The 26,283-nt window shown below is 47.4% G+C and overlaps 1 protein-coding gene and 1 long non-coding RNA gene across 21 annotated transcripts in view; one reads left to right on the top strand and one right to left on the bottom strand.

The window, feature by feature from the left end:
• Positions 1-13,730, top strand: part of FRMD4A (FERM domain containing 4A) — a 659,116-nt gene extending 645,386 nt beyond the window's left edge. For all 16 annotated transcript variants that reach the window (XM_045060912.1, XM_045060911.1, XM_023256373.2 and 13 more), the window contains one exon: positions 12,977-13,730. In XM_045060912.1, coding sequence (XP_044916847.1) covers positions 12,977-13,079 — 103 coding nt within the window. In that variant the 3' untranslated portion in view covers positions 13,080-13,730. The remainder of the gene's footprint in view (positions 1-12,976) is intronic.
• On the bottom strand, positions 285-22,119 carry LOC109501325. 5 transcript variants are annotated; one of them, XR_006600306.1, is made up of 6 exons: positions 15,327-18,245; positions 9,912-10,028; positions 7,921-8,011; positions 4,515-4,672; positions 1,898-2,129; positions 285-872 (listed from the first exon to the last, which is right to left on the bottom strand). It is a non-coding gene; the product is annotated as an uncharacterized LOC109501325 (long non-coding RNA). The 5 variants fall into 5 exon arrangements; XR_006600308.1 differs by adding an exon at positions 18,257-22,119 and having other exon boundaries at positions 4,515-10,028; positions 15,327-15,493; XR_006600305.1 differs by having other exon boundaries at positions 4,515-8,011.
• Positions 22,120-26,283: the final 4,164 nt, after the last annotated feature.

Here is a 26,283-nt window from a genome sequence, read left to right as displayed (position 1 = left end):
GCCATACCTCTTGAACCTGGCCTCCACCTGCACGGCCTGGGGTGGAGGGACCTGGAGAACGGGCCATTGCAGGGGCAAAAACACAGATGCACGAACAAGCAGGGCGTTTGTTTGGTAACCACCATGTTGCTGTAGATTAGGAGCCAGACTTCCACCTAAAAGGTAAGGTAGGATGAGGTAAGGAACAGTTCCGAGGTGGGAGATAGGGAATTAGGAAAACAGGGGCTTAGCCTTGGAGAGGGAGATGGTGTTAAGAAAGCAAACTACATTCCGCTGAGGCAATCTGAAAGATTCTGTTGGCTTTATTCACCAATTTATGAATGAAGCAGCCTCTTGTCTAGCAGAAGAAAGGAGCTCAGAGGAACCAGGCAAAATGAGACTTTTATAGCCAGGAGGGAGAGGGAACAAGGAGGCTCCACTAGACAAAAATCGGTTGGATATGGCCAAGTCACTTTCCTTTAGGGAATGGCAGGGGTCTGTCAGGCAGACGCCCTAACTGGTCAGCGGATTCCTGACGGACTGGTTTAAGACTCCACTTCTGAGAGAGCCGAAGTGCGGTGAAGTCTGTTCTGTGACGTGGACCTTAGCGTGAGTGACTCCATTTGGGGCCTATTTTCTTGTTTTCAACATGTCCTTCCTTTTGATCCGATTCTCAGCCTGAGAGATGGGATCACAACTTAAGGCATTAGGGCCGCTTCCCTCTAAAGCTCGGGTGTTCTTGTGGTCTTTTGCCAAATGTCTGTGTGGTATTCACGGGTCATGACATCAGGTTCGTTCTTGCCGTTGGTCATTCTCTTTGTTCCTTTTCTGAAGTTCTGTTCTTAGGGGGATTAGTTGCTAGGTGGTTAATGGCTGCGAACATGGATTGAAGCCTTTTGAGGAAAAAAAAAAGGTAGAGAGACGACTGTCATTATAGCAGGATCGTGCCCACTGTCTGGAGTGCGCATTTAAAAAAAAATTTTTAACGTTTATTTTTGAGAGAGAGTGCGCGTGAGTGGGGGAGAGAGAGAGCAGGACACAGAATCCGAAGCAGACTCTGAGCTGTGGGCACAGAGCCCGACGCAGGGCTCGAACTCACAAACTGTGAGATCATGACCCCAGCAGAGGTCGGACACTTAACCAACGGAGCCCCCAGGTGCCCCTCGAGTGCACTTTGGAGCCGTGGTCCCCAAGACCCAAACCAAAGGAAGACCCCACCGAAGGAGTCGCTTTCTTAAGCCAGCTGGCTTGTGTAGTGATCTGGTGTAGCCGCGTGTCAGCTCCCCCAGAAGCATCTATCCCAGGAATTACTGGTAGGTGGCTATTGCTTTAGCAACGGATTCTGCAACATCTTCAGGAGTGCAGGAGAGGTTCCTAATTATAGCCTCATTTGTACTTACTCCTGTCTAGGGGTTCTGTCAAGGGAAGCAAACTTTGAATATGAATCCTTCGTGCTAATTCCTATTTAAGGCTTGGGACTCCCAAGAGCACCACCATGGAGGCCAGTAAAACTTGAGGGGCTGTAGACCCCACAGGTGGTTTTATTTGGTTACCCTTCCCTTGTGTCCCTGTCTTTGGATAGAGCCTGGATGCCAAGTCCCCTGGGTCAGAGGTTCTTAACCGGAGACTGTGACATGACAGAGAAGGGGCTGGGTTTGGCCCGGAGAAACCGAAGCAGTGGGAGTGAAGCAGAAGTTTGTGATGGGCAGAACTATGGGATCACAAGCACCATGGGAAATCCAGTCTTTTGGAGGTTAGATCACCTTTCTCTCTGCAGTGGCCTGAGCTATGTGAACAAGTACATTACCTTTTCAGGGCAGGGCAAGGAAAATGGTGGACAAAATCTTGAAGACCCTTCAGGGAGTAAGACTTAGGTAAAAGATGATCAGAAAGCGAACGAGGAAAGAAACTTTCTTACCCCCCATCTTGGGAAGAAGCAGTCGACCTCTCTTGCTGGTCCATTTGAGTTTGAGGTCTCCGGCTTTTGGACCGGACCCAAAGTCAGATGGAGCCTTCCTCAGTTGTGACATAGGCACCCCGGGTTCAACACCTTCTAATTTGGCAGGAATGTCAGCGGTCCAGAGTTCTTGGTAGGGTTCTTTCCATGCGTTTCAGTTTTGCAGAATCATCAGAGTAAAACAATCAAGGGTCTGTAAATGACAAAATGCTAAAGTTCCGATTGTAGTTCACTATAACGGAATTGATGAGGAAATCTGGTTACTTCTGTGATACACACAATTTAAAGATAATAACTAGATGTCTGAATAATATTATACCAGGACATATCAGATTTCTAGACACTTCATACAATTTTAGACTGTTTATACTAATAACATGATCCATACAAATAATCTAATAAGGTTTTTATCACGTATTTGACAATGCTTCCCATGTAGTTTAACACAGCAAATAAACCTAATTAGTATAGCATCTTTTTTTAAGGTGAGAGACAAATCCTTTGGGATTTCCCAGGGACACTCTAGGAAAATCTCAAATTTCTAGGGAAATCTCAAAGTTACCTGAAGGTCAGGAAGACACCCTTGAGAATCTGGTTACGAGAAACTGTCTAAATATCAACAGGTTTGAACACAGGACTAAATAGGATCACAGATCATTATGAAAGAATACTTCATTAACATCCTGTCACTTTGGTTAGGTAGATAAAGGCAAATAGACAAAGTGACAGAGTTGTGAACAAAACTTAGCTCTTTTACTAGTGAGAAGACTGGGTTTTCTTATGGAATGGACGACTTCATAAAGACCAGATGAAGCACGATAAATTATTTTGCTACAACACAAAATCTTGGCTGTGCAGGCCGATTCCTTGAAAGGTAAATCTTTTACAGTTGCTTATCAAAATCAGACCAAATGTCCAAGAAGACTTAGTCCTTTCAAGAGAAAACCAAATTCTATTTTTGCACCCGTGTGCTTTGGATGATAAAACGCATTGGGGCACGGGGGTGGCTGGGTCAGTTAAGTGTCTGACTTCAGCTCAGGTCATGATCTCGCGGTTCAGGAGTTCAAGCCCCGCATCACGCTCTGTGCTGCCAGCTTGGAGCCTGCTGCGGATTCTGTGTGTGTGTCTCTCTCTCTCCCTCCCTCTCAAAAATTAACATTTAAAAAAAAACCCTCATTAAAAAACTTAAATCCATTCCCATCTTAGCCAACTTGACCACATATCAAATTCCCTTCGCAAGATTCCTTTTCCACAAACCACCTACCAGTTTTTTAGATCCGTTCAGATTTTGTTCCATGGAACAAAAAATTGGTAGGTGGTTTGTAGAAAAAAGAATCTTGGGAAGTAATTTGAGAATGTGGTCAAGTTGGCTAAGAGCAACCAGTCCTTTTGCTTCACTTGCCTACTTTTCAGCCACACTTGTTTCTTTTTATTATTTATAAGTAATTTTAATTACATATATTGATGAGAATTCTTAACCCTTAGCATTCTTCATTTCTAGTAAAAACTATTAGCAATCGTGAATGGTCTCTTACACTAACGTTCTGTAGATTTGCAAACTTATAAATACACTTCATGATTTCTAGAAGTAAATTCTTCTTCATAGTAAACTTTTCCATATGGCCTCAAACAGGTGTACTAATAGGCCCAAATATCTTTATGGCCTCTGTAAAAGGAAGTGAAAAGTGGATAAATCTGTGTCCAGTAATGAACACTTCAGTATTTTATTTAGAAATGAGTCAGTGAAAGTCCATCCTTAACTTAGCTCACTATAAATTTTCAGGCTTCAAGTGACTAAAAAGATTTTGCAAACTTGAGAGAGAAAGAGAGCACAGGGGAGAGGGGCGGAGGGAGAAAGCGAGAATCTCCAGCAGGATCTGCACCTGGAATGGAGCCCGACACAGGACTCCATCTCATGACAGTGAGATCACGACCTGAACCAAAATCATGTGTCACACGCTCAACCAACTGAGCCACCTGGCGACCCCTGGAGACTATTTCTTAAGCAGACTGACCCATAAGCATAACTATTGTTGAAAAGTTCATTTATGAACCTTTATCATCCTTCTGTTTAATTTTCTTGTTCTTAATTTTTAGATTACTCCTAACATCTCATGAGCATTAGACAGCTGACTGTCATCTTAAATGATCTTTTTGTGGCCAATTCCGTAATAGACAACATGAGCTTATTTGACTTTTAGTTAACCTAGGAAGTAAAGGAGTATTGTATTTCACGCTGGTAATTCTAAAGACATGCCTATTGTAATGAAACTAAGCAACTGAAATTAGCTTTCATTTCCCGAAGATTACCCTAGACCACATGAACTTGAGAAACATTTGAGCTAGCATTTATTCTTCTTAAAGTGTACATCATCTGTATAGCCCTTGTTTGTCTTTGAGCCAAATAAATAGAGCTCTTGACCAATTCATTTTGTCAGTACCATCCAGAGGCAGAGAAGATCCCACATGTATCACAGGCACACATACACTTACAAGATCATGGACACAGATACAAAGATCTTAGAACTTGTGTGTGAAATTTTTAGCCACTAGACAGTTGAAATACTGTAAAACTCACCCATTTATAAGAGGATCACATTCACATCATGCTTCTGGTAAAAGGGTGAGTCAAGGGGACTTCAACTTTTCACTGATACTTGTGAAGACAACATTTTCCACCTTGGAGAACACCACTCTCCCACAGTTTTTCCCTTCTGATGAGAACAACTTTGATTCCTAGAGAAAACCAAACATGACACTTCCATCTCTATGCCACAGAGAAAGAACACAAGTTCGGTGAAGAAGGAATATTGTTACCCTAAGGCCAGAATTTGACAATACCCACAAGCCTTTTGAGATGGATAAGGGGAGGTTTGGGGATTGGTAAAAATGATAGGTGGGCTTTGAATTGCTTCCATTTGAATTGCTACATTTCTGTTCTTGCAAAGACTTGAGTTGCAAGACAACAGGTGTTTGTTTTTAACATTTATTTATTTTTGAGGGAGAGCACGAGTAGGGAGGGGCAGAGAGAGACAGAGAATCCCAGCCAGGCTCCATGCCGTCAGCACAGAGTCCAATGTGGGGCTTGAACTCACGAACTGTGAGATCGTGACCTGCGCCAAAATCAATAGTCAGACACTTAACAATCTGAGCCACCCAGGCACCCCAAGACAACAGTTTTTAGTTTCTCAGAATTGGGTTGCAGCCTGAGTGACATCACAGTCTCACCCACCCTTCCTGTTATGTTATATTCAGCTTCTTTATCTCAGGGAGATCTTTCTCTAAGATGGAAATCATTAGGTTTCTACTAATTTAGAGCTGCTGATCTTTGAGATGTTCTTCTTTCCCTCTGGGTACGTAGTTCCATTTAGTCTAGAGGGGAAGATCTAAAAGAAAGTTTCTGTCAGGCTCTGAATGTCAGCTTCCAATGTAACCAACATCTGACCACAGAGCTATTTTACAAATCCTTTCCTATGTCCTGTCCCGTTTCAGGTGGGACACTCAATATTCCTGGCAGTATGAACCCCGTGGATGCAAAGGCATCCACAAAGAGGGTGCAAAGCATACTCCCCTCCTGAGATGCACAGCCATTCCCAAAGATGGCCAAAAGGAATACAGGCGTCCCTGGAGAGTAATAGGTCTAGATAAGGCAAGGAAGGGAATATGAAACTTCACAGTCGTCTCTCAAGTGGGCACAAGAGAGACTGAGGAAAGGTGCCTCTGGTGAGGATCCCCACCCTTTGCCCGCTTCTGCCACTTCACCAGGACCTCCCCTGCAGGGTCCTCCTAAGCAAGCGGAGCGTACAGCCCTGGTGGCTACCAGAACAGGGCAAGGCTTTCCATAAATTTCAATTTTAGTTTCCCATTGGCTGTTTAATAGAGTAATAGGTAGCAGGTTCCCAGAAAAGCCCTGAGTTCCGTCAGCTCTGAGAAGGACTCGTACAGAGGCCCACGTTTGAGGCCAGTAACTGGGCAGACTTTTGGCTATGGTCATGTAGTCCCTTCCGAGCAGAAAGGCAGTTCAGAGGTTTAGCGGACCACGAGTCCTCCAAGGCACAGGAGGGTGGGGGGAAGCAGTAAGAGTCACATCAATCTTTAGACTCAGAAGGACCAGTGACTGCACCTTGGTCCAGGAAAATTCCCAAGTGGCACAGAATTTTCCTAATGGGGTTTGAGTGATGCTGTTAGTCTTTTCTACTAGTCCCGGAGGTTGAGGACGATATGGCAAAGCCGCCTCTGAGGTGGAGAAAGGACTACGTGGCCAGGAAAATGACTTCCAAGGTCACTGTGCAAAACAGGGGGAGGCGCTACATGTAGGGATGATGTCTGCATATAATTTTTTTGCTACCAAACTGGCAGTTTGTTGACAAAAAAAGCTTCTACCCAGTGAAAAACTTCTAGACTGTGACCAATATGTATCTGTTCACTTGTTCTTAACGATTATGTTTGTTAGTCATGAAAATTTCTCAAGACCTTAAACAGCTGGCCAACATCTTAAGTTATCTTTCTGGCTAACAAATTTTGTAACAGAGATGACATGAATTTAAATAACTAGTAAACACGGGTAGAATAAAAGTTGTTTCCTACGTTATATTTAATGCTGATAACTCTGAAGACATTACTATTTTAATTAAACCTACAAACCTGAGCCTTTATTTACTGAGGATTTATCCTAGGTCACCTGAACTTGAAAAATATGTGTGTTGTTTTTCTATTTGTGACAGTTTTAGAATACGTCATTTAATAAGTACTTCTCTTTAAGCAAATTAATTAAAACTCTTTTACAAACTAAGTTTAGCAATACCGCCCAGAGCCAGAAAAATGTCACGCATTTACAACATCAATCCCTAGACACACAGGTGGATAGAGATCCTAATCGCTTTTGTTTTAAATTTTAGCCACGAGACAAGTATGATCATGCAAAACTCATTCATTACTAACAGAACAGTTGGAATAATTTCAGGTTACCTGCTCAGACAGCCAAAGCATCTGTAGCGAAGACATTTAAGATGTTCATTGGCCTAAGTTCCAAATAGCCTTTCCACCCCCCACCCCAACCCCTGTCTGATACAAATGACCTCCCTGAAGTTTGCATTTCAAAGAGAGGACCTATCAACGAAGTTCCTGCAAGTAGAACATTCCCAAGAAGAGCTTTGTTTCTTAAATCCAGATCTCTTAAAATACCTGTAGGCCTTTTGAAATGAATGGAGAAGGTTTGGAAATTGGTAAAAATGGTAAGTGGGATTTGCGTTGCTACTACAGCTACCTTTGTTCTGATCAAGACTTGATTTGTTCTAAGACAGGGACCCCTGTTTTTAATTCCTCAGGAAATTGGGTTGCAACACAGGCCAACCCACCCACCCAGCTACATTATCTTTGGTTTGCTTCTTTATATCAAGGAGATCTTCAACTAGGATGGAAATTAAATGATTCCTCATGTTCTCCATTTACACCTTTGTCTCTGGCTTGTTCTAGTAATGCTTCAGAATGTTTTTCTTTACCTCTGGGTACATAGTTTAATTTTGGCCTAGAGGGGAAAGTTCCCAAAGAAATTGCCATTAGGCTCTGATGGTGACTATGCGCTTTCAATTTGGCCAACTTCTGACCAAAGAGCTACTTAAAATCGTATCTTGTCAGGTTTGAGCTCAAACCGTAAATATTCCTGGTAGTATGGAACAACGCCGTGGACACACAAGGTGTCCTCAGAGAGGGCACAAACAACACTACTCTCGAGATCTAGAGCCACTCCCAAAGATGACCAGAACAAAGACAGCCCAATTCCCAAGCACTGGCAGTAAGCATTGGAACCCCAACCGGAAACGGAGTTCAGCCGGCATTTCTGCCTGACCACACACTGGGGTTCCCAACACAATGGTTGCCAAGCCCAGCCCCCAGGACACAGGAAGGCAACAGCTGCCCCTGGGAGGGAAAGGGTCAGTAAGCTGTGGGTCTGGAATTGGGAAGGAAGGGACGTGAAATCTTACCTTCCTCTCTCGAGTGGGCCACAGTAACTTGGGAGAGCAAACTCAGGTAGGGATTCTCGCCCTTCTTTTTCCAGGATTCCCATCTTGGGCTCTGGAGCAAGTGGGGTTCAAAGTACAGAGTATAAGTTGTGCATCTCCCCGAACTTGACAAGGGGTCCCTTTAATTTTAGTTTCCCCTTAGCTGTTCCAGGAAGGACTGGTAGTGGTTACAAGAGAATCCCTCAGAATCCTGTCAATCCTGTGAGGGGCCTGTATGGGGGCCCTCCTTTGACAGACTGGTGTGAGTGTGGTCATGTAGTCTCTTCCGGGTGGAAGGACCATTCAGACAGAGGATTAATACTATGAGTACTCGGGTGTAGAGGAGGATAAAGGGGAGTTCCAGGAGTCCCTGCAGTCATATGGTCTCGTTTTAGGTACCTCTTGGGTCTTTAACTTTTCATTACCCTTTTGCAATCAATCTTTCAATGAAGCAGTTTGGGGATCTTGAAGCCTTCTGGAGGCTTCTGCATGCTGACTGAAATAGGTAACCCGTTCTGTTTCATTTGGGAATCCTTGCATTCAAGTGCACTTCTTAAATGAGGGAACTTATCTAACTGGAACATTCCTTGTAATGACCACTGCAATTCCAAGTTGTCTTCAATACTGCCGGTCCGTGTGCATGAGAGACCGTAACTTTTTTTTTAGCATAAAACCACTGGGGTTTTGGGGTGAGGGTCACCCTTAGAGCATTGAGATGCCTGGGATCCCATCTTTAGAGTCTTCCCAAGAGCACCGAATACTTAGGGTGCGGACTTGGGTTTTGTTTGACAGTGTGCCTTTCGTGGGAAACGTCCTCTTCACGGAGGACAGCCTTTGCCCTACTTGTCTGACCTATGACCTGGTGTCCCTTGTTGCACGGAATCGTCTCGTGGGTGGCAAGTGAGCTGCTGTGAAACTTGCTCGTCTGTCCACGCCTTATCCTTACACAGTGGTCTTGTACTTTGGAGAAGGCGGTCTCTCCTGGCAGCGTCCGTGGTCCAACAGTAAGTTCACTGGCTTGAGGACAGGAGCCATTCCGGGCAGATGTTCACTATGCCGGAGAGAAGTCTCAGTCTCCCGTAAATCAGGCCCTTCCAGGAAATCGGTCCAGTTTTCAGTTCCCTTCTCCTGAGGACACAGGCATGAGCTTCTCCGTTTCATTTCTTCCGGTTTCATTTTAGGCTGAAATCCTTTCACACAACAGCCCTGGTGATTCTAGCTTGCTTTATGAACATCTTGCCGTCTTTGTAGTCACGTACAGCTTCTGGGACCTACTTCTTAGACATAAAAGCAGTTGTGCCGAAAGGGGGCGCACTCAATTCTTTGGAACCGGAGGATCTCATTTCGTCGCCTAAGCCTTAGGTTTGTCAGAGACAAGTTGACAGTTAAGAGGGACGTACCGCTGGGCTGGGAATCTTGCGGTGTTCCACCGTGTACCTCACTGGGTGGAAATTTTCTTGAGCTTGGCGGGTGACCTAGTGTCCATCTAGGCCATTCCGTAACCAGCTTCTAACGGTCATCGAGTTGGGTGGCCACGCGCTCTAACAGCTTTTAGGTGCCCACCGACTTTCCAGCTCTGGTTTCTGAGCTGCCCATTAACAACAGATTTATTATTCCTTTACCTCATGTGCACGCTCACAGACCCGCAGTGAGCAAGGAGAGGATACTGCGGACTGGCCGTGACAAGGCCTTACGTGCGCACCACCCGTGGTTCCCAGCACACAACTGTGGACTGAACGAGCGCACGTCAACCGTGGGCGCCGTGGGCTGGGGACTCAGGTTCCAGGTGGAACCACCTGCCAGCTCAGGCTGAGCGGCTAGGCCCTGGACTGGGGTTGCAGAGTAAGCAAGGGCTGAGGACTCGCCCGGCACCTCCTGGGAGTCCAAACCCAATGTTACCGCTGGACTGGGCAGCCGATTCGATGGGGAGCTTAAGGCCAAGAGGGCAGAGCTCGAAACCGAGAGGTACTTACCCAGGGCCCTCAGAGATGGTGACAGAGAGAACTCAAGGGGTTTGCAGGTACCAGGTCTCTGTTTCTTGTCCCTGAAGCTGGCTGAAGTCCTCTTTGGATCCCACGGCCGCCACCAAACTGTCAAACAAAATTCAACTGAGTAAATTTTACATTTAAAATTTTAAAGCCTGTTGACTTGATTCAGTCAAGTTGCAACCACACTCCTTGAGGAACTAAAGACAAGCGTCCCCCGTCTTACAAACCCAGGCTCTACAGGAACAGTAACACAGCTCTGGAAGCAGTTCCCAGCCCACCCCGTTTCTTACCAATCCCCAAACCCCCCTATTCATCTCCAAAAGCTTTGCAGATATTTTAAGGGATCAGGATTTAAGAAGCAAAATCCTTCTTGGAGAAACTTGCCTTCTTTCCCTGTGTCTTTGAGATGGAAATGCTCTGTCTGGTCTCCTCCTGGAACTATCCCGAAGCCCAGTTCTTTGACATGCAAACTTCAGGGAGGTCATTCTTGCCAGGAGCAAAAAGCTAGGGGGGAGGCTCCTTAGGATTAAGGCAAATGTCTTCTCTCTGGCTGGCTGAGCAGGTAACCTGAATTTATTCCAACTTCCAGAAACAGTTTGGATCCAGCTGTTCTTTTAGAAACGGATGCGTTTTACAGGCTCATGCCGGTCTCGTGCGTCTGGGCAACAGGGAGCTGGAGCTTTCTGGTTCTCTAGCTGCCCTTCTGCTTCCTGCTCCCACCAAGAACTGCCTTCTCAGGAGGAAACCCATCCTCCGGGTGTGAGGGCCACGTGGCCTGGCTTGGGCCTCTGCCCTGCTTTGAACCAGTGACACTGGTGGGTAGATTCGACTTGGCCCGCTTGCCCACCCTGGGGAGAGTGGAGGGCACCACCAGGACGAATGTTAGGGAGGGACCGTCCCCCAAAAAACACTATATGCCCCCTGTGGGCCACCTTTTCCCGGAAACACTTTCTCAGTCCCTCAGGCACCATGGCAAGAGTCAGTGTTGTCAGCTTGGAGAGGGAGTTTGCAGGATGGGTGCGATCGAGTTAGCCCTTTACCACTTAAATATCGGAACAGATCCCCGTGGCCAGCATCCTAAGGGCCTGGATGGCACTTTTGCTTCTGAAAGCGGCATTGACCCCACTGTATTTCAGGCTTTCTGGGCCCAGGACTCTCATTAAAGGCCACAGTGAGCCACAGATGCTTTGAGTTTTCCAACTTTCATGGTTTTGTTTTGTTTTTTTTAAGTTTTCTTTTGAGAGCGAGCAGGGGAGGGGCAGAGAGAGGGAGGGAGAGAATCCCAAGCAGGCTCCCCACAGCCCTCCTCAGGACCCTATCTCTCAAACCATGAGATCACGACCCGAGCCGAAATCAAGAGTCGAATGCTTAACCCACTGAGCCACCCAGGTGCCCCTTTCAGCGTTTCAAAAGCCCGATGAGAAACATTTACAAAATCCGCAATGCCTTCAGCTCTTTGTTCCTAGAGAGGTCAGCGAATTGAACAGAAAAATGGGTTCAACTGTTGATTCTTACAAAGTGGCCCATGGGGCTGCTCTTTAAACTCACTGCTCCCTGCACCGTGTTGGATTAGGGTCTCTTCACACATCCCCACCCATAAAGCAGCACCAGCAGCAGGGGAGGAAGTCAGCTTCCGCCACATATGCAGAATCCTCGTGGTGTTTCCAAAGAGAGATTTCTACCCCAAGATGGGGTGTCAACCTCGAAGATCCAGCAGTAGAAACACAGAGCTACTAACCGGGCATCACAGACCAACATCATTCACAGGAATGTGGCTTCAGCAGCTGGAGGGTCAAGGCCCACAGTTCCATCCCTGTAGGAGTCCCTACAAACATCCCAGAAGGTACTACAAGTTACGCTAAGAAAAAGGAAAGAGCACACAGGCGACACCAGGCCCCTTTGTGCCGTTTCTGAACAGAGTACAGAGTTGAGCCATGCCAGCCAGCACTGGGCGGGTGGGCGGGGGGGTGGGGGGTGGGGGTTGAGTAGAGGCCTTCACCTTCTCAGGCTGCAGGGGCTGTTCCCAGTCGCCGAGCCAGCCTCTGGGCACCTGCCTAGCAATGCTACCCCTTGGCCATGTTCACGGACATGAAGTTCGACCTTTATCTTGCCCCGAAGGAGCCAGTTTGGGATGAGAGAGGGGCTATTTTTCCTAGAAATGGTTGTCGGCTTTAGTACATCTGTGTAACTATATGTAAAAATTACTTCTCAACCTACATGACAACTTTTTAAGAAGAGTTTTGTTTTCAGTTTAGTTGCCTATGTGTTTTCCATGCATTTTGATAATCAGAAAACAATGCATGTTACTTAAACAGCACCGATGGGGAACGCCTGGGTGGCTCAGTCGGTCAGGCGTCCAGTGCTTGGTTTCCGCTCAGGTCATGATCCCCCCGTTGGTGGGACAGGATCGAGCCCAGCGTCGGGCCCTGCGCTGGCAGGACGGAGCCTGTTTGGGATTCTGTGTCTCTGCCCTTCCCCCGCTTGCACGGTCTCTCTCTGAAAATAAGTCAACAGCACTGATTCAAAGACTGTTTAAACCACTTTCAAAATACCACGTGTTTCACGGTCGGGAAGCCTGACATTTTGAACGTGCTTCTCCGATAGAATAAAAACCCATGGTTACGCCTGAGGCCTCCTGGAGCAGAACCGAGGCAGCTGTGCTGCGGGAGGAAGAATCCCGTGGAATCCAGCTCTGGGGAGCTTTGGAAGCTCCCACGGCGCAGGCTCGCCCCTAGACCCGCTAAACCGGCATCTTGAGGGCAGGACCCGAACAGGAGTGCCCTTGAGCGTTCCCAGGTGATTCTGGCACGCAGCCCAGTTTCAGAACCACTGCTCCGTTTTGCTCCATCACGGGCGTTCAAGGCTTCGGTCTCCTCGGTGTGCATTTTTTCCCCCATTTGTGAGCACCTCGTCCATACTCGGCACCGAATTAGGCCCAGTTCCTCATGCACAGGGAGGACTACCCATCAGGATCAGCCCCCGCCGAACTGAGCACGAACTCCTGAACTTCGCTCTCCCCTAACCACCCCCTCTCCTTGCCTTCCCTGCAGGAGCTACGCTGATAGCTGTTTCCTGGATTCCTCCCTCTATCCAGAACTAGCCGACGTCCAGTGGTACGGGCAGGAAAAAGCCAAGCCCGGGACCCTCGTGTGAGCCAGCCGGCCTCAATCTGACCGCCTCAACGCCATTCAGAGATCACCTCACTGCCTCTCATTTGCCTTACCCAGACGCACTGTCACCCTGCACCAGCTTCGGCCCTCAGCACTTTTTTTCTCCCGTCTCCGCATTCCCTTCACCCTCAAAAACCTGACTGAGGAGACATTCTGGAAGGTTCCGGTCCCACTGTGTGTCCTCTGGCTCTCTCGCCCACGGAGAGCCAGGCGCCAATCCTCAACGGCACCTTGGTGGCTTCCCCCTGCCGTGACAGCCCCCAGGCCGGGAGCCATCAGGGAAGGTAACGGACATCAAACTCCTGTGGACAGGTGGCATTGGAAGAGAACAGGAAAGGGGACTCGAGTACAGGGTGATCCAGAAAGACGATGAAGCTATGGTCGGCCTGCACTCGGTGAAGAGGATGCCTCGCTCGCTCGCGCGGGGGAATATGGGACTCCGTTGACACTTGAAATAGTCCCGGGGTGGGGGGGGGGAGGGGGGGAGTGGCTGTCGGGGGAGGGGGAGAATGAAAAAGGAAGCTTAACATGTCAGAGATGCATCCGAGGATCACAATCAGTTCTATGCTGCCAAAGATTTAAAAAAAAAAAAATGAAAAATAAAAAAACAAAAAAGGGGCCAAGGGGAAGACATTCTTTCTGCAGTGAAACCTTTTAAATTCTCAACGGCTCCTACTCATCACAAGTGCAAGCCCACCACACGTAAATGGTTTCCCCCTCCCTGTCCCTCTCTCCCACCGTCCCACCCACTGTCTCAGGCCAGAGCCCGGAGAGCTAACCCAGCTGCTGCCCCAGATCCCTGGGAGTGTGGACGGGGAGGAGCAGGTCCGCCTGGTCTGTGCGGGAGGGGGGGAGGGGGGGAGGGGGGAAGGGGGGCGGGGCTTCCCATCCGACCCACCACACAAAGCTGCTTTTCTTTTGGGATCTGCAGGAAATGGAAGGTGGTGATCGCCAAGCGCTTCGCTCTCATTAAAACCACCAGTAAAAGCGTGTCCTGTTTTGCACAAGGTGTTACATTTTTCTTTTTTACGGGAAACCAAGGGAAAAGCACATGGCCATCCATTCGAGGGTTCTGACCGTTGTGGCTCATTTCCTATTTGTTAGCACTTGTGTGACCAAGAGCTCAGACCCGACTTCGACTTCTCTCGGCACCGCACCCGGCTGCCAATGTGTCACTTATTCAAAGACCCCAACTATGCCCTTAGATTTTTATCCCGTGTCTCTTAGGCGGAGCAGGGGTGGGGGGGGGGGGGGGGAGAAAGTCCCGGCTCCCAGAGGGCCCGTACGCCTACAGCCTCGTCAGCTACCGAGATGTACCCGCATTCGTCTGCAGACACCAAGAGAGGAAGAAAGAAGAGAGAGAAAAGGTGTGTGGGAGCCGCACGTTTACATGTGTTTTGAGCTCTGCTTAATACGCAACCGGAAAGCCATCTATCTTCAAAGGCCTCAAAAATACTTTTATAATAATGAGCGCACACTCTTCGTTGGGTTATTCCAAATGGCACAAACGCGGTCTCCACAGAGGGGGGGTACGCTGTGCTTACTGGCACAGGTTGGGGGGAGGGGGGCGGGGGAGGGGACGCTTTTTCTCACTTGTAATGACTTCCTATATTGCAAAGGCATTTTGACAGCCAGGGACAGGAGCCGGGGTGGGGTAATTTTGTGGGCAAACAGAACCACAGTTAGCTTTAGCGTAAAAAGAAAAATCTTTGTTTTTTTTTTTATGTCTGTGTAATCCGAGGGTAACGAGAGACTCTACCAGACCAGGAGGGTAGGATGGACACTACAGTGAATTCAGTGGCAGTGCTCTCCTTCTGCTGTAGCTTGGGAAGCACTGTGGGGTCCCACTGAGGCCGGGACCGCTCTGGGCAACTGAGGGCCCGGTGTCCCCTCTCCGTGCACACCAGCTCTGTGGTGATAACAGCTGGAGAAAGGGACATCCTCACAAAACCTCTGGGGAAACCCTGCAAGAGAAACAAAACTGGTTCCGATGCCGTGAAGTGATCGTGGGGAGGGAGGGGATGGGGTTTTCCTTGCCCTCATTTTGATGATCAATCAGAGCTACAGCCCGAAGGTTTTCTTCCTTCCCCATTCAGAATATTCTGCACTGGGCCATCTTTCTTTCTCTCCAGTGACAGATAATCAAACTGAACTGTGTGCAGCAGGGCAAGTCAAGAGAGAAACCGAGGAGGTGACAAGGTTACGTGGCTGCGGGGTGACCAGCACGTACCGTAGTTTCAAATCTGGTCTGACGTCCATCGGGTCACGCTTTGAGCCCAGTTGGGTTTACGAGGAATGAGAGACGAAAATTCTTCCTCAACGCTTGGGTTTTGGATTCAGGAGGCAGCGAGGAACGGGGTGGGAGGGAAATCCAGTTCAGACAAACACCATTCTAGTCTGGTAGTAAAGACGGAGATTAAGTCAAACAGGTTTTACTGTTGAGCTGCGTTCAGTTACTACAAAATGTACATACTGTTAGTCCTTTGAGACCGACATGATTAATGACCAGTGTGGTGGGAAACAATAGCTGTTTTGTACAAGCACTTGCAAGCTCTTCCCAGATCCCGATTTCTTTAAAAACAAAGTAAGATGGAATATAAAGCCCCTGGTCTGATATAAGCCCCTACTGGATTCTTGGGATACGTGTAAGAAATTGCCTGTTTAGCCTGAAGACTGTTGGGAACACCTACATCAGACTTTGTTGTGAGACAGGTGGATTTTTTTTTTGTTTTGTTTTATTATATGCAGGTGAGTGTTGAAACTGTTAAAATTCCGATTTGTTTTCATTCAGTGTTAGTTCTAAATATAGCAAACCCCCCTCCAGGTGCTATCAGATGACCAGTTACTGCTTAGTTAACTAGGTGTAAAGTTTTACATATACATTAATGTCAATAGTTTATTACACGTTGTGTAAAATGGACTCTAGTTTAATAATGGGGAGAAAGGATTAGGTTGCTCCTGAAACTGACTGTAGAGCATGTAAAATGATTTTACTGGATTCTGTTCAACTGTAATCAATGAAAAGGATGTATGTTGTAGACAAAGTTGCAGAATTAAAAAGAAATCTGCTTTTAATTTATTCTTTTTGTATTAAGAATTTGTATAGTACCTTTACATTTTGCAAAACAGTGTTGTCAACACTTATTAAAGCATTTTCAAAATGAAAAGATCTTGGCTGCCTCTCGGAGATTTTGTTTCTAAGCGGTCCGTGCTTCAACAGGCTCCGGAAGTCTGTAATTCAGGTGCCTTTGTCCTCCTCGGATTTTTTTTTTTTTTTTAAGTCAATCTAAAGCTGATACCCTCACGGTCTTGCTAGATAGATACAGAAGAGCTCAGTTTGTGTCGTAGAGGCTAAGTCTCCCTTTCTCTAATTGCCTTGTTAATTATACAAAGACGACATATTCTCAATGATGTGCTCCCACCACCAAAAAGGATTAGACGTTCGAGGTCAGTCTCTGGCTACATTAGCATGTGTCTCACTGTTCCTTACAAGTAGTTACCCATACGCAGCATGTGCCGGGCCTGGGTCCTGTCCCCACACAATGGCGGAACCAACGCTGAGGCAATCCGGGCTTTGGGCCATCCTTAGTCTCTCTGTGGTCCCTGGGTCTGTGGAGGAGGCACAGGACCACATCGGGGAGGCAGGCAGGATGCTCAGGCTCTTTACCAGCACCGCTGTTGGCCGTGCACTCACACCACAGTTCTCGCTCTCTCACCACCATCTACCTCACGTCCCCGAGGCAGCAGCCAGTTGGGCCCGCAGGCGCAAAGAGCCAGCCCCCTGCTGAAGGACACAATGGCAACTGGCCGACTTTCGTAGAGACCGCACTGCCCTTGCATCCCTGGTCCCCTGACCCGATGTGCGTCTCTTCACCAGCAGGAGACGCTAAGCCCGGAGGCCAAGAACACCCCCTGGACGGAAAGCTCTTGCTGAAGCATCTGCCACCAGAGCGAGCTAACGCCTGCCAGAAATGAAAACAATCCCCAGAGGAGGCGAATGAAGCACGTCAGAGGCGAGCCCATGAGGACATTTTACACTTCCTAAGCCTTTCCTTGGGAAAGCAACCAGGGCCTCTGTATCTCAAGATAATCATCACTAACGTCAAACAAACAAACGGAGATATTCTGTAAGTCTTTTCCATGCACACAGGTCACGGCTTGGGAAATAAATTCAGCATCTCGTCATTCAGCTCTGACCATCCCACGAAAGCAACTGGCACGCAGGAAGACAGGACTTGAACATTTCTTTTCCTGCTTCCCCCCACCTTTTACACCACACACGCGCACACTCCCCTTTCACAGTGCTAACGGAGCAATTCCAAAGAGCTATTATGTTGGTTACTAGAACACAAACATCCACAAATCCCAGTAGAAAGCACTAAAAATAGCCAGGGCTGCGGCCGCTCCCTCCCAAAATGCCAGTTCAAAAAAGCTCACGCCTAAGATTCTCTCGAAAGCGAGCGGCGGAGAACCGCCGGCGAGGGCGAGCAGAGGCCCTTCGCTGCACGTCGGGGAGGAATCCAGCTCTTCTCCAGCTCACACGCACACAGATGAGACACAGGCACACAAGCACTGCGCGAGGGGAAACGGGGTGGCCCAGCAGTAAGCAGACGGAAGGAAGAGTTGAAAAGGGGTCCAGAGGAGGAGAAACCGAGGTATGTCTAACGGGATCTCCCTGCCGGCCTGGTCCGAGGGGCCGGCCGGTGGAAGACGCGGCAGAGAAGGGGGGAAACCCTGCTCCCCGTCTCGGCCTCGCGCGAAGCCTCCCCAGCCCTGCCACTGCCTCTTCAGATAGGACCTGAAAGGCCTGGCTTGCAACGCAGGAGACTAACCAGTGAGTTGACAGAACTCATACATTTACAGTTGCACCAAGATTTTTTTTTTTTTTTTTTTAATCAGAAACCCATTTTTTTCTCCATCAACTATTATCCCTACAACCAAGTGAGTTCCTTTGGACTTTTCATTCGTTCATCCGTTTTCTATGAAACCCGCTGCCATCAACCTTCTGTTTCCCCCACTCAACCAAAACCACTCCTGTCGAGGTCAAGGACGATTCCCTACAGTCCCAAATGCAACGGTTAATTCCTGCCGAGGTCAAGGACGGCTCCCACAGTGCCAAATACAACGGTTAACTCTCTGTTTTCATCCTGCATGACTTACCGGCTACACGACACAGTGGGTCCCCTTGCGTCCTTCTCTGGAATGCCAGCACATGGCGTCCTCCCGTGTTTTCCTGCTCATGACAGTCAGTTGGGGCTCCGGTTTCCAACCTCCTCGGTAGTTTTCATCTCCCTGGCGCCCCGGCATCGGCCCGTCCTGGCTCTGTTCTCTCCCCTTCACCGTCCCCCACTCTTCCGGTAGCTGGCCTCTGCTCTCACAGTTTTAAGTGTTGTGTAGGGGCCGACGACACCTGTGTTTATCCCCGTGTCCCCGAGCTTGGACATCTTCCTGTCAACGTCTCCACCTGGAGATGATCTAACATGCTAGCATGGGGGCGCCTGGGTGGCTCAGTCGGTTAAGCGTCCGACTTCAGCTCAGGTCACGATCTCGCGGTCCGTGAGTTCCAGCCCCGCATCGGGCTCTGGGCTGATGGCTCAGAGCCTGGAGCCTGCTTCCGATTCTGTGTCTCCCTCTCTCTCTGCCCCTCCCCCGTTCATGCTCTGTCTCTCTCTGTCTCAAAAATAAATAAAACGTTAACATGCTAGCATGGCCAGAGCTCACACTCTGACCTTCCCCTTCCAAACCTGCTCCACCGTCTCCTTCCTCGGCTCAGCCACAGGCAACTCCAACCGTCCAGGGCTCGGGCAAGAATCTTGGCATCATCCCAAAGTCTTGCAATCACCCCTGGAGGACCATCCGCTCATTCCTTCTCACCTCACTTCTGCAGCAAACCAGAGGTGTGGAATCCCTGGCCCGCAGAGATTTCTATTCTATTGTGAGTGGAGGGAAGGAGAAAACAAAAAGTACATTCTAGAACACACTAGAAGGTGCTAATAAGAAAGCAGGCTCGGTCAGTGGTAGCTACCACTCAGGGCAGGGAAACAAAGGCGGGGGAAGGTTAAGACCTAGAAGCATGAAGGAGGTGCTCTGTGGAGCAGGGAGTCAACCCTTCAAGGAGAGGACCCAGTGGGCGCCCCAGGCGCCTGGCGGGACCCGCAGAGCCGGGATTCAGGCCCCAGAAGAGGCGGCACGAGCCTACGATGCCGTGATCTCCGAGTGGCAGCAGGACACTGGTTCTCCAAGCGTGGAAAACTGCCGAACGGAACCATTCCTCCTTCAGCAATTAGGTGGCCCTACTCATGCTCTCTCTCTCAAAAATAAACGTTAAAAAAAATTATTAAAAAACTGTATAAAGGACAAAAAGCCACAAGTACCTTTTAGGCCCACATGGGCATAATGTGAGTCCCAGACTCATAATGGGAATCAAAGCTGATTTTGCCCCAAATAACGAAGTCACAAGCACGTACCTTCTCAAGTATCTTTCACATCAGTAACAAGTATTTAGGACTTTTCCCTCTCAAAGCCGTTTGTTACTCTAACAAAGACCTGGGGATAAACACCAGAGAGAGACAAGAGCTAGATGCTTCCGTCTAATAAGCCAGGTGACAGAATTGCCCCTCTGGGCCAGAAGCACTCCTCTGGGTCTCCAGCACCCGGTGGTCTCTGAACTGCCTTTAACATCAGTTGGATGAAGGGCTTTTCTGCAGCTGAGATGACCGGGGGCCCACATCCACAGACTCACGCACAGGAACGCGGGTGCCATTTCTGTCTTAGCAGGATGTGGCAAAGCCCCACCTGACTGCAGCTCAGGCAGGCGCACCCCTAGAGCACCGTCACATACCTGCCACAAGTCTTGATTTTGTAAGCCAAGAAATCTGAGTAATGTCTGTACTTCTTAGGCGCTGAATTCAGCAACATATGTGGAAACACCCTGAACCGGGAAATTACCCCATACTCCTCTCATAAAACAAGAGGCCACGAGGAAGACCGCTGTGATGCGTAACCGTGTCAACGTGGCTGGTACACAGGGTGCCCAGATGTCTGGTTCAACATTATTCTGGATGCAGGCACCTGGGTGGCTCAGTCAGTTAAGTGTCTGACTCTTGGTTTCAGCTCAGGTCATTATCTCATGGTTTCGTGACTTTGAGCCCCTCCTCAGGCTCCACGCTCAACTTGGGATTCTCTGTCTCGCTCTCTCTCTCTGCCCCTCTAGCACGCGCGCTGTCTCTCAAAATAAATAAACCTGGGGGGAAAAAAAACCCACATTATTCTGGAGGAGATTAATGTCTGAATCACTGGACTGAGTAAAGCAGATGGCTCCTCGCAGTGTGGGTGGGCCTTGTCCAATCAGTTGAAGGCATGGGGAGCATGCTCACACAGGCTCCCTCTCTCAGCCCCACTTGTTGAACTAGGGTATTGGTCTTCTCCTTTCGTCAGACTAGAACTTACACCATTGGCTTTCCAGGGTCTCAAGCATTTGGACTCAGGCTGGAATTTCTACCATCAGCTCTCTCAGGTCTCTAGCTGCAGACAGCAAATCATGGAACTTTCCAGCCTGCGTAAATACAAGTAGATCTCCATCTCCTATCCGTCTTTCTCTGGACAACCTAAGAAAGCAGTCCAAGGCTTATACTTTGACCCCACGACACCACCCACGACCAACTCTGCCATCTTTAGCGCCTATCTCTCATCGTCATGATTGCAGGACAGTGGCAAAGCCTCGGAGACTCAGGAGCGCTTTCCAGAAAGGAATGCAGGACGGGTAGATGATGTCTGCCGGCTAAGTCTGTTCCCTTCTCTTAGAAAAGCAACAGCTTTCCTGGAATTCCCACCCAACAGACCTCTCCTACATGGGCTACTGGCAGAACATGTCACATAACCAACCCTAATTTCAAAGAGTCATAAATCAGCAAGCAGCTTTTATTATGCACACTGCAGCTCTGAACAAATGAAGCTTCTATTAGCAGAGAGAGGAGAATGAAAGCAGGGTAAGCAACCCGCAGCGTCTGCACCACACGTAGACGCACCTTAACTTGCACAGCAAAGGAAAAGAAAAATAGCCAAGTCTTAAATAATAACCTAATAAAACTAAAGTTTAACAAAAATACAAAAACTCACTAGATTTCCTCTCTCTCAAATCCTATACTCTTCAGGCACACCAGTATGACGACATCATCCATCAAGAGAAAAAATTGCAAGAAGACTGACACATATGATTTATATAAAATCTGGCAAAGACAGCCAACAAAGATTATGTTAACATCTGAGCTAGTTATAAAATTATTTCCCCTTCGCATAAAAAGTAACCTAGCACAGAGGCAAGCCACAGAGTGGGAGAAGTATTTCTAACACATATATCTAACAAAGGACTCATAGCCAGAACAAAGAAATGGAAATCAGTAAGAAAAAGGCAGGCAATTCAATAGAAGAAATGGACAAAAGTAAAATCTTGAATGGAAACTTCACAAAAGAGAATATCCAAATGGCCAGTAAGCACGTAAAAATGATGCTCAGCTTTATCTGTCATCAGGGAAATGCAAATTAAAGCCACAATACAATACCATTTTAATCCACCAGAAGGGCTAAAACAAGAATGACAGGATATATCATGTGTAGCCAGGATGTGGAAGACCTGGAACTTGCCAATCCTGCTCGTGGGAGTGTCAAGGGTACAAGTCCTTTGGAAAACTCCTTGACAGTATCCTGTACAACTGAGTATGTACATATGTCCCAGACATTTCACACCGTGGTGTATATCCATATTCACCAAAAGATGCATACACAGCATTCACACAATTAGAACCAACTCAAATGTCTAACAACAGTAAAATAGATAAATCATGGGATGCAGCAATGAGAATGAACAAACCAGAACCATACACAATGAGAACGAGGATTAGAAACTGTAAGAAACAGGGGCACCTGGCTGGCTCAGTTGGTTAAGCATCCAACTCTTTTTTCAATTTATTTTTGAGAGAGAGAGAGCGCACGCACAAGAGAGGGAGACACGGAATCCAAAGCAGGCTCCAGGCTCTGAGCTGTCAGCACTGAACCCGACACAGGGCTCGAATCCACGAACCACAAAATCATGACCGAAGTGAAAGTCGGACACTTAACCCACTGAGCCACCCCGGCGGCCCAAGCATCAAACTCTTGATTTCAGCTCAGGTCCTGATCTCACGGTCTGTGGGATCGAGCCCCACATCAGGCTGAACACTGACATCACGGAGACTGCTTGGGATCCTCTCTCACCCTCTCTCTCTTCCCCTCCTCAGCTCGCACACATGCTGTGTCTCTCAAATATTAAAAAAAAGAGAGAGAGAAATCAAACATAAAGTAAGTCAAATATACTGAGTCCATTTATAGATGAGCAAATTAACAAACAGACAAAACTAACCAATGTGGGGAGTGACTGCTAATGGGTATAGAGTTTCTTCTGGGGCTGATGGAATGTTCTGAACTTAGATTAGTGATGGTCCCACACCTCTGAACATTCCATATACTTTAAATTTTAAGGTATGTATATTATGTAGCAGTAGAGGGTTTTTTTGTTTTGTTTTGTTTTGCTGTAATGATGTGAGACGCTAGGACCATGGTTGGGACTAGAAGGGGGCATGATATTTCTGGGGTGTTAATAACATAATCTTTCCGACTTAGGTGCTAATTACTTTGGGAGATGCTCACATTGAAAGACTTACCATGATATGGTACTCTCTTGATTTGTACCTTTTTCTGTGTTATACTTTGCTTAAAAATTTACATTAAAAGAAATGCAATCTAGCCCTACCTGAGCCTAGGGAAATAATCTTTAAAGGGCTGAGCAGCAAAGGAAACAATAAAACTAAAAGGCAACCAACGGATTGGGAGAAGATATTTGCAAATGACATATCAGATAAAGGGTTAGTATCCAAAATCTATCAAGAACTTATCAAACTCAACACCCAAAAAACAAATAATCCAGTGAAGAAAGGGACAGAAGATATGAACAGACACTTTTCCAAAGAAGACAGCCAGATAGCCAACAGGCACATGAAAAGATGCTCAATGTCACTCCTCATCAGGGAAATACAAATCAAAACCACACTGAGATACCACCTCACACCTGTCACGATGGCTAAAATTAACGATCGAGGAAACAACAGATGTTGGTGGGGATGTGGAGAAAGGGGAACCCATTTGCACTATTGGTGGGAATGCAAACTGGTGCAGCCTCTCTGGAAAGCTGTATGGAGGTTCCTCAAGAAGTTAAAAATACACCTACCCTACAACCCAGCAACTGCACTACTAGGAATTTATCCAAGGGATACAAAAATGCTAATTTGAAGGGGCACATGCACCCCAATATTTAGAGCAGTGCTATCAGCAATAGCCAAGGGGCACCTGGGTGGCTCAGTTAAGCATCTGACTCTTGGTTTCAGCTCAGTTCATGATCCTACTTTCCTGAGTTCAAGCCCCAAGTCAGGCTCCATGGTGAGGTGCAGAACCTGCTGGAGATATTCTCTCTCTCTCTCTCTCTCTCTCTCTCTCTCTCTCCCTCCCTCCCTCCCCCTCTCTCTTCCCCTCCCCCACTCACACTGTCTCTCTCAAAATCAACTTAAATAAATAAATAAAATATGGAAAGAGCTCAAATGTCCATTGACTGGTGAATGGAAAAAGATGTGTTCTATACACACACACACATATACACGTATATACATACATACATACACACTGGAATATTACTCAGTGATCAAAAAGAATGAAATCTCGCCATTTGCAATGTGGATGGAACTAGATGGTATTACACTAAGCGAAAGTAGTCAGGGAAAGACAAATCATCATGATTTCACTCACATGTGGAATTTAAGAAACAAAACAGATAAACACAGGGGAAGGGAAGGAAAAATAAGATAAAAACAGAGAAGAGGGAGGCAAACCCTAAGAGACTCTTAAATACAGAGAACCACCTGAGCGTTGCTGGAGGGGAGGTGGGTGGGAGGATGGGCTAAATGGGTGATGGGGATTAAGAGAAGGGCACTTGTCGGGACGAGCACTGGGTTTTATAGGTAAGTGATGAATCACTGGGTTCTATTCCAGAAACCAATACTACACTGTACGTTAACTAACTTGAATTTAAATTAAAAATAAAGGGCTAAGCAAACCCTCAACAGATATTTGATGCATACTAGACTCTGCATCTTTCTCTACCCCAACCCCACCTCTGGGTTCTCAGTTATTTTATACCTTGTTTAACCTTGCTTTACACAACTGACAGCCAGCATAAGGTGGTCATCTGTCCACACTGCAATCACACGCAGTGTTGTGGTTTTTCTCCCCTTAGTGGACAGACTCTTCATTTGAAATCTAAGAATTACCGCTTCAGAAGGATTTAGCATTTAAAAGGTTCTAAATTCTGCTATGCTTCACATTAACCTCGAACGCAGAGTGTGATCTCTACACTTCCATATTTAAAAACTTTAAATATTCCTAAATATGTTTAATAATGTATTGTTATTATGTTAAACCAGCATAACTATGCTCTTAAATCCAAATTATCTATACATGAGCAGTTCTGGGTTAAAACACTTTTTTTTTAAATTTTTTTTTTCAACATTTATTTATTTTTGGGACAGAGAGAGACAGAGCATGAACGGGGGAGGGGCAGAGAGAGAGGGAGACACAGAATCGGAAACAGGCTCCAGGCTCCGAGCCATCAGCCCAGAGCCTGACGCGGGGCTCGAACTCATGGACCGCGAGATCGTGACCTGGCTGAAGTCGGACGCTTAACCGACTGCGCCACCCAGGCGCCTCTGGGTTAAAACACTTTTTAAAATTAGAGTCCCTTTGCTCTGAATTCATCTGCCAGCTCATTTTCTTCCTTAACTGATACTTCCTTTTAATCGGTGGTTTTCAAACTGCCAGTCACAAGGCATCATTCATGGGTTTGTCAACCAGTTTAGGGTCACCACCACGTTTTTAAAAGAAATACAAGAGAAGACTCTGTAAGTGCTTTTGTTTCAATTATATATGCATTTAGGTACCTATGTGCTTGTATGGTTTACTCTGAGTGGTGGTCGGGAAAGTTCCAAGTTTTAACTGTCCTACCTCACAGGAGGACAGAAACTCTAAGCCAGGTTCAGACTGCAACGCTAATGGTTGGCAATTTCTCCCAAGCGCTTAAGGAAGAGGAGTTGGAGAGGAAAGGCACTTTGGTTTGGGCGAGCTGTCAACCTGGGAGTTCAGAAAGGCACGGGGGCGGGGGGGGGGTGGGGGGAGGATGGAGGAGACGGAGGGGGCGGGGGGAGAGGGAGGGGGAGGAGGGGGAGGCGGGGGGGGCGGGGGAGGCGGAGGGGGGCGGGCTGTGCGAATGACACTCGCCCACTGCCGGCAGAAGCTTGGTGAACGCTTCTGATCAGGGTCACTGACAATATTCAAAAAGAAGCTCCAAACTTCTTAGCTGTTCTCCACGGTGAAAGTTCGTGCCAAGCCTGAATGCTGTGAGGAAAAGCCGAGAAGGCTATTATTTCAAAGCTGGTGCCTGAAAGTGGGGAGGAGAGACTCCACAAAACCAAGCGGCCTGCTTCAATAGAGTAATCACGATGGATTATTAGTTCAAGCAAGTTGTACAAAGGACCCTGGAGTTCACAATGGGGAAAAATAAGTAAGTCATCAAAGCTTTTATAGTAGACTGTTTTGGTAAATGTAAAAAACATTTTTTTTTTTTTTTTAACGAGCATGGCTCCGAAATCTTGAATGGGTCAGCTCACACCGCATGGCTGCCGCCAGCCGCACTGCAGTCCCCCTGGATATTCCCCACCACCAGAACTTATTTTTAAATTTCAAAAGACTTTAAGGACACCGTTAACCATCGAAGTACTGGCGTGTGGTTATAATTCAGCCAGTCGAGCTGCGGAGTCTGTGATGAAAACCAGTTGCCATAACAGTGTTCCCATAGCGACCCTCGGGGGACCGAAGCTGGCTCCCGACGCTCTGGACAGCTGGAAACTCTTACATAAATATGCCGTGAGAAAGTGCTTATAGTTCAAGACTCGCGGTATGATTCCATACCGTGCATTTCTAGTCCGCGAGGGGCTTCATGGGAGTATCCCCGGGGAGGCACGTCTTCAAGATTCAAAGGAAACAGCCGCACTGAAACTTAACGCTCGCCTTCCACTCAAAACTGCCCCCCCGAAGTTCTCCCACCTTCC

Source organism: Felis catus, chromosome B4 (assembly GCF_018350175.1).
Source record: "Felis catus isolate Fca126 chromosome B4, F.catus_Fca126_mat1.0, whole genome shotgun sequence".
Lineage (NCBI taxonomy): Eukaryota > Metazoa > Chordata > Mammalia > Carnivora > Felidae > Felis > Felis catus.
Note: the sequence above shows the minus strand (reverse complement) of the source record. Positions and strands in the feature narration are given on the sequence as shown.